Source organism: Punica granatum, chromosome 1 (assembly GCF_007655135.1).
Source record: "Punica granatum isolate Tunisia-2019 chromosome 1, ASM765513v2, whole genome shotgun sequence".
NCBI lineage: Eukaryota > Viridiplantae > Streptophyta > Magnoliopsida > Myrtales > Lythraceae > Punica > Punica granatum.
Window position 1 is genome coordinate 46,878,967 of NC_045127.1, and position 8,399 is coordinate 46,887,365.

General features: G+C 40.9%; 1 protein-coding gene across 3 annotated transcripts; it reads right to left on the reverse strand.

Annotated features, from left to right (window-relative positions):
• Positions 1-3,612: 3,612 nt before the first annotated feature.
• LOC116193145 (probable lipid phosphate phosphatase beta) lies at positions 3,613-8,399 on the reverse strand. Of its 3 annotated transcripts, XR_004154210.1 has the most exons (4): positions 7,717-8,399; positions 5,650-5,826; positions 4,629-4,828; positions 3,613-4,506 (listed from the first exon to the last, which is right to left on the reverse strand). XR_004154210.1 is itself a non-coding variant. In XM_031521922.1 (2 exons), the coding sequence occupies exon 1, from the start codon at positions 8,361-8,363 to the stop codon at positions 7,728-7,730; it is 636 nt and encodes a 211-aa protein (XP_031377782.1). In that variant the 5' UTR covers positions 8,364-8,399; the 3' UTR covers positions 3,613-4,506; positions 7,717-7,727. The 3 variants fall into 3 exon arrangements, 1 of the variants encoding a protein (XP_031377782.1); XR_004154209.1 differs by lacking the exon at positions 5,650-5,826; XM_031521922.1 differs by lacking the exons at positions 4,629-4,828; positions 5,650-5,826.

Sequence of the window (8,399 nt, forward strand, 5' to 3'; positions counted from 1 at the left end):
ATTGGAAAAGAAAGGATAAGAGAGGATTCAGAGGTAGCGCATCAAAATTCCTCTAATGCCTTCTACTTGGATTGAAATAAAAGCATTATTAAGAGAAAATGGTGTAGTGTAACCGCATACGTTCTCATCGAAGTGTATATTTCGATTTTTATTAATGAGATAACCGTATTCGTTTAAGCAAACATAATAATGTTTTTCGTCCGAACTCTCTCCCATCTTTCCTTCCAAATCGCTCCGTTCAAACAATGGACCAGTTTTCTCGGATTTTTGGAAAGAGGGAATCAAGAATAATGCAGAGTAGGATTTCTTTTTTTTTTCTTTTTTTTTTGGTGAAAACTGAGTAGGATTTCAATTATGCAGAGTAGGATTTCAATTATGGGACTTGACCATTTTAGGGCCAAGAGAGGAGAGTTGGTGCTGCAGAATGTGTGGACATCCAGACATTCAATAAAATCAGGTATTAATGATTCAGAAAACATGAATTTTGACCTATTTTTTAATTTTAGCACGAACATTATTTTTTGACAAAAAAAAAAACGCGAACTTTGATTTTCTTATCAAGTTAGGCATTTATGTCATTTTCCATCAGTTTTGCTAAGGTGGCGGAAAATGGTGGCTATGTAGCAAACGATGTCACGCTATGTTAACAAAAATAATAACTTTAAATAAAAATAAAAAAGAGAGAAATACTTTGATTGGAGAAAGGGTGAGGGCATCGAATAGCCACCATAATCCCGATTGGGGTTGTCGGTCACCTCGGAGGGTGTCGGCAACCCCAATCAGGGGGTGGTAATCGGGATCGAAGTCCTATCTGCGAAAATCAAGAGAATCCCCAAGGGTGGTGGTCAGGATCGAGGCCCCACCCGCCAAAATAGGGAGAACCCCCAATTTGAAAATTCTCCCGATTCTGTCCGTCCACCATTCCTCTATTAGGTTTGTCGATGCCCTCCAGAGTCACCCGCAACTCTAATCGGGGGGCGGTGGCTCACCCTTTCTCCAATCAATGTCTTTCTCACTTTTTTGCCATTAATTTTTTAAAATTTTTATTAAAGTGACATGACACTATTTATTGCGTGGACACTATTTTTCACAAAGCCAGCAAAATGGATGAAAAAATGACACAAATGCCTAACGTGATAAGAAAATTAAAATTGATATATTTTTTTTAAAATATAAATTCGTGCCAAAACTAAAAAAGGGATTCACATTCATGATTTTTTGGATTATTAACCCTAAAATCAATATCCAACAGTTAGGCACAGCTATCTCATTCTTAGGGCTAGCTAGCCATTAACTCTCTCCCATAATAACAACTAGGGGTGTGCCCGTCTTACGCACCGAATGACATAAAATATGTAATGAACAAACAAAATTTACTTCTAGATAATTTGTATATATCGACTCTGCAAATTCGAGAGAATCTCGAGCGGTATTATTCCTTTTTTTTTTGAAAGTTTTTCATACATAAGATTGGAAAGATAATGAAAAAGCAAATAAATATTAGAGAGGACGGAGGAAAGTTGGAACACACAGTAAAATGAAAAAAAAAGTGAGAATGAAAGAGGACAGAGTGGAAGAGAGAAAACTAGGAAAACAGTTATTCAAGTGAAATTACAATGATAATCGTAATCATACGACTATTACTAATTAAAAATTTTAAGGAGTTTTTGGAAAATTAAAAGTGAGACAAAAATCTCTCTTTTACTTTGTAATAGTATTGAGCAACGGCCCCGGGTTATGTGTGAAAAATTATAATAAAAAAATCATTAGTTAGATAAATAAGGGATTATGAAACCACTGCTTTTAACGTTAAGAAAAAAGGAAATTGGAAGGAGCATGGGGAGAAAAGAATCATAAATTTATTAGGAATGCGATAGAAAGAGTGGGTAATTGTAATTCGGCATTTACTAAATGTAATCACTTTAATAATTTCAATAAATATGCAGTATGGCATGAAGATATTTCAAAAATAGAAACTGAGACGAAAAGTCTATTTCAAATTTTGGAATAGTAGAGATATAAATAGGTAAGGATAAAAGAAAAAATCCAACTTAAAACTATTTGCTTATTAAAAAAAAAATCAACTTAAAACGGCGATCATGCTTTCCAAAAGGATTGTGTAACCAAGTCTTGCATTTAACCTCCCTGGCTCCCACCAAGAACGTGCTGAAAATAGTAGGTGTAGATGGTTGGAAAATAGGGCGAAACTCGTGTTTCGCGAGGAATAAACACGATACGATATGACACAAATGCATCGCGGAAATAATATCTTCTTCTGTCAAAATTAAATGGAGGATAGCTTAGGGAAGAGGGATCATGAGAAGCAAAGAATTCCAGTAAGGAAACAGCTCATTGAAACACTTGAGAGTTGGCCCCAATTGCTCACTTAATGTCCTCTGTCTTTGAAGCATAAACAACCATACCCCCACACCCTCTAATTGCCCCCATCACTTCAATCTCCGCATCATATCATGATTCGTGCCTCACCAGCACAACATGTGCCTCCTTTCAATTTCTCCACACCTAGCGTAGCTAGCTAGCACATCATTCAACCCCCCCTCCCCTAGTACCTGATGCGAAATCGAGCGGAGACTTGATATTTTCGGCTTTCGAGGTCGATCCCCTAGGATGATTCGACAGACCTGAACGGGTCTGGATCGGTGACGGTGGTCCTGCTTGTTATGCTTGAACTATTAAGTCTGGATATCAAGCCTTGCTTCACCTTATTTCATCAATCAATGAACCCGATGGGTCTGGATTGCTAGCAGTGCCCGTGCTTGTCCTGCTTGAATGTTTAGCTATCATTTCTTGTGAGTGATCATTCGAGGATACAGTATCACATCATATCATAGCGCTGTGTTTGTGCTTATCCTGTCCGACTGTTAATCTTGTCATATGCTAGACTCATGATGATTTGAGACTATCATTCACACGCTTATTTGTCGTTTCTAAATGAGTTACACCATCCGAAAATACGATATCACATTATATCATTGCGCTGTGCCCTCTTTGTCTTGACTGACCTGTTAATCTTGTCACTGCTGGGTTTATGATGATACGCGAATATTATTCGCACGCTTATCGGTCATTTCTAGATGGATCACCACTCATCTCTCAAAGATACGATATCACATCATATCAGAGCGCTGTGGCTGAGTGGGACGTCTGGCGACCCCGAGATGTTGACACGTGATGCTAATCCTATAAGATCTTGTTACGACTAACGAGGGATTTGCGTGGACACTTTATTATCTTTGTTCCGCTGTCTATGGATCGTATAGGGTTAACTTAATGACATTGATTAATTAGCTTTGGTTTAGTTTGCCCGTGTGATGAGGCCCCCGGCTGTTGAATTATCTTGTCCTCGAAATCAAATCATATCCCCTCTATTGGGCCACCGACGGGTCACCAACCAACAGTAAAAAGTAATTATCAGTGGTTTAACTTTTAATATATTTATTAACCACAAAAATACAAAAAGACAATTATTCAAATATAATCTCTCGAGCATATTCCCCTGACAGGGGACGAAACTACCAGGATATACACGCGATTCGTCTAATTAATAAAACATTAAAGAATGTCAATATCGACGGATATGGCATATTCACAGAATTTTAAGATGTCAGCCGATTAGCAATCTCTTCATTAATCAAATCAGATCCGGGCAAAGTTCGTGACCGCGGATAATATTTGACAGAAAACAGAGACGTCCAACTGTGTCCCACCAGAAGGTTAAGGTATCTCCCACCCAAGATGCCTCGGGTCGACATTGAATCCAACAGTTTGAAAGGTCGATTTTGTCCATTGCCCAACGGCATCTCCACCAGAGAACCTAGGGCCACCCGGATCGGGCATCCTAAACTCAACTTAGCTATTAGGACGTAAACCGATCCAATGCTATAGCACGACCGAAACCCATTTCATGCCAGGAGTATGATAGCTCGGGTTCGGGGACCATTATTTTCCTCAGGGCCTCACATGACCACGCACTGTCTTCATTCCGCCAGTAGGATTTCTCCTCACTTTTGTGATTTCTTATATATATATATATATATATATATATTATATGTATGTATATTCTTCTCCATGAGTGGTGTCAGTGCCCTTTTATGACTGAAACCAGTCTGCCCAGGTTATATGTTCTGTTGCAATCAATAGCGACGTAAATGCACAGTCGTTGGGTGGGGTTCAGTTGAATCTCTCTCAGCAAAACCTGTGAACTCTCCTCCTCCCTTCCTCCCTACCCCTTCCCTCCCATTCAAAATCTAGCAAAATGGCCCATCTCAGTCAGTGGTCCTCACCGGCCCCTCTCCCCACATTCGGCCAGATTCGCTTCCCGCTGCATGGCATGAACCAAATCTGGACAGATTCTTTCACCACGAGCCAACTATAGTACATAGGGACTGTACAGGTTCATTGACAATTGCTGCAGGACCTGCGGATGAAGACATTGCCTGCCCATAATCTACTCCTTACGAATCTGCCAAGGGTCTCCACCAAAACCTGAGTCCGTGTACCAGGGAAAAAAGAAGTAACAAATTCAAATTAGATGTCACAATGTTGAGAAAGTCACACACACCACATAGCTGGCAATGCTCATTAACATTATGAGCTCAGTCTCTTACCAGAGCAGCTCAGGCCAAAGATATGGAGTCATAAGTAACTGTACTGGCGGGGGAGTGGTGCTGCAGTCGATAGGGGCTTTGACTGGGCCTCCATTATGGTAGACAAACATGCAATGCATCATTCAGGATCTCAATACCACATACATGAGTCATTTTCTCGTATTTATGCCTAGCCGTCCTTGTTTTCCGAAATCATATTGCTGTCATGAACAAACGGGAATACCGTTTTATCGAGAGTAATTTGCACCAAATAAGCAGACCATTTACATCAGGCATAACTATCAACGAAGGATCATCACCCAAAGTAATGCTAATGAAAGAGAGCAAGGTGGAACCAGAGGCATGGTTTAGAACGGGGTCAGTACGTATGTCATTTTTTATTTCCTCTTTTAACCTCTGTGCCCCTATGGAAGACGCATGGTAAAGCCAAAGCCACACACATTGAAATTCAAAGTTGCATGTGCAAGGATTACGAGAATCTCTCCCCTAGAACATAGCCTGTTCTGGCTCTTTTTCAGGTTTGGTACGACGATAGGTGGTTGTTAGGTCTACCCAAAAAAAAAAAAAAAACAAAACAAGAGAATGGGAACACATAGAAACGCGAAAGATACGAGGGCCTCATCAGCAAAGTGAATTGAGCTTAGCCTGCAAACTTTCTACACTTGGACATGTCAATCTCTAATGAACAGAAGGGAGTCGAAAGACATTTCTTGTTAGAATTGATGTAACATAGGCACATGCTCAACCCCTAAACCAGTCAAATGATTGCTCGTTTGAGTTAGGGGAATAGACCCGTTATACCTTTTCTTTTGGCAAGAAACGAAGTAAAGCCACACTTTTAGGTGTCCAAAACAAAAGACCAACTAAAGCAGAGACTGCAAAGGTAAATATGCATGTGTGGTTGCCCCACCTCATTTGAAAAGCTTCATATCCGAAAACCTTTATAGCATCTAATAAGGCCATAACAATATGATCAACCACATAATGAATAGAACAAATGGCAATCTTTAAAGTATCAAACCTTCATGAGCAGGTCCCATGCATAGTGGTCCCACCTTATCAACAAGGTGGCTTCACTTGACTGGGAACAGTGACAAGGACCTCTTCAGCTTTAGTAAAGCGATATGTACAACTTTTCAAACAAATCCAAAGGTATTAAAGCACCATCCATGGACACGAGGAACTGTGAAAAATTGTCCTGTGAAATGTGTGGACAGATAAGGAAGCAATTATTTCGGCTGATCTTCATGTGGAAACAATCTCCAGGGGACAACAAATGGAGTCCATATTGTACTCCATGGTCTTGTGAACATCATTCTATCTTTCTACTTTGAATCTTAGGTACAATGGAAAAGTAAGGAGAAAATTTTCAAAGAAGTATCCATAAAAAGAAAATCTGATGGGATATTTTGTTCTAAAGAAGATTATATAATTTCACCCTACACTATATTCTGCATAATAGTCTTGGTCATGTTGAAGGTAACGTTTCACACAAAAAAGAAATGTTGAAGCACCTTTTACAAGAACAAATGGCGGAGAACATGTTTTGGCAAACTGACGGTGGAGCTTACTAGAAGGAAGCATATCCCAAGGATTTGCTTTCACACCTTATCAGCATTAACAAATGGGATATTTTTCCAATAAAAGATGAAAAGACAATAACAGTGTCCATAACCTCCAAAGTATGCAAGTCATTTCAAAACCAGCATGCTAAAATTTGGAGGGAAAAGTTAGTAGCCCTTAGAGCACATGTAGTCCAAAAGGGTCCTCCCCCCACAAAAAGACTTGAGAAAGGAAAAGTGACTGCCTTTATATCTTGGTATTCCGTATTTTCCAGCAAGATCCACCGACATAATGTAGTCACAAATGAAAGAAATAATTGGCAGCAATTATCAAACCAAAGCTACAATACAGTTTGAATTTGAAAAGCAGTCAATCAATCAGGTCCAACAACTCTAAGTGATAAAAAGCTTATCCCAAATAAGTGATGGCGATGTTTGGCACATGATTATTCTATGTTGATGATGATTAGATAAGGTTCTTTATTTTATCTTGGGTTGGGTGGTGAATTTCCCACCAACTTAGAATACATCAAACAAAAGCATAAGTGCAACCATCCCAAACTCCAACTCCAACTTTCCAAACATTTTTTGTTTCACTCATTTACCATTTATCAGGGCCAATTTCTCAAGGCCATATTGGCACCATCAATAATCGATGTGCTCCTGAAGTTCAAAGATTGATTTGAGAATTGATCTTTAGATACAAAACAAAATCATAGGCTGGATACAAGACTAAAAGAGGGTAAGTCAAAAACTGATGATTCTCAACAGTTTTTACAAAAACAATGGCAAACCATTTCCTGATGCCTCCAGTCAAACTTGAAACCCGCCAAAGAAAAATGGAGGATGATTAACTAAGATCATATGGACATAGTACTCAACATCCAAGCACCAATGCAATTTGCAGAACATTCTGAAAGAAGGAAACGGGACAACTGGTACTCTGACGAGAATTCTGCAATAAGACTAAGGTTTTACTTCACCGAAAGGAAGGACATGAATAAATTCGCCCGTTATGGTGAAACAGTTACTCATATCAGATAGCTCGGCATAGGAAAAAGGACCCTGATAATGGACATCACAGGTTTAAATGAACCTCCTTGTCCAGTGATTGCAGTAGAAAGATTCAGTACAATATTACTAATATTACATGCCGCCATTCCATAACAGCTCAACATTCAGGAGTTTTAATAGCCTTGCCATCTGGGAAAGGTTCCTAGCTAGAATTAAATCAAGCAGTCGAAATCACAAGTCGCTGAAACGAACAATATGAGACAAAGCTAATAACTTTCGAGCTTTAAAGAGTAATAATCTCGAGTTAACTCATAGCAAAATCAACCCACATAAATCTCAGAGTGAAGACTCCTCCATTTGAACAACCCATTGAATTAACACAACAGGGAACACAAGCACATTGCTTGAAATCCGAGTTTTCATTCAACAATTACAATTCTTTGGGATTAATCCGATACAAAAACGGGTAATTACAGGCAATTGATCAATCAGATGGGTACAGATCTTCGTACCTCGGAGTCTACTAGAAGCTGAGATAATGGAAGGCGAAGAGGCCTTCAAGAACACCCAAACACGACCCTACAAAGACATCAAATGCGTAATGGCGCCCAAGCAAAACCCTAGAGACCGACGTTGCCGCGGCCCATAGCCAAGCCCACAAAACCAGCCGATGATCAGCGACAGCGGCGCGCTTTATAGACTCACTCGTCAGGTAGAACAACGCCGCGACGAAGCAAACCCGAGATGAGTGGCCGCTGGGGAAGGAGTAGTGGTCGACGGAGACGGCGACGCTCATGTTCTTGTTGTAGACAGGGCGGGGACGGCGGAAGACGATCTTGATGAGGCCGATCAGGGCCAGATCGAGGAGGAGACCGAGAAGGAGGGGGACGAGAAAGGGCCGGAGGAGGGCGGATAGGGTGGGGGAGAGGAAGATGGAGAGGGCAAGTGGGAAGAAGAGGCGGAAGTCAGCGGAGAGCTCGAGCAGTAAGAAGAGGGGTCGGGGGAACAAGTTGTGGTGGTGGAGGGTGCGGGACAGGGCCGCGTCTATGTCGGATAGGCACTGGAGGAGAGGTCGCCGGCCGGCGATGACGGCGGTTGCGGCGGTTTTGGCGCCCGCGTTTGGATCCATCGAGTGGCGGGGGCGGGAATTTTGGGCCATTCCGTTACTCAGGGCTGGGGAGCGATGGGCGTTGTG

Coding starts and splice junctions, on each gene's coding strand:
- LOC116193145 (XM_031521922.1), bottom strand. CDS start 8,363: ATGGCCCAAAATTCCCGCCCCCGCCACTCGATGGATCCAAACGCGGGC.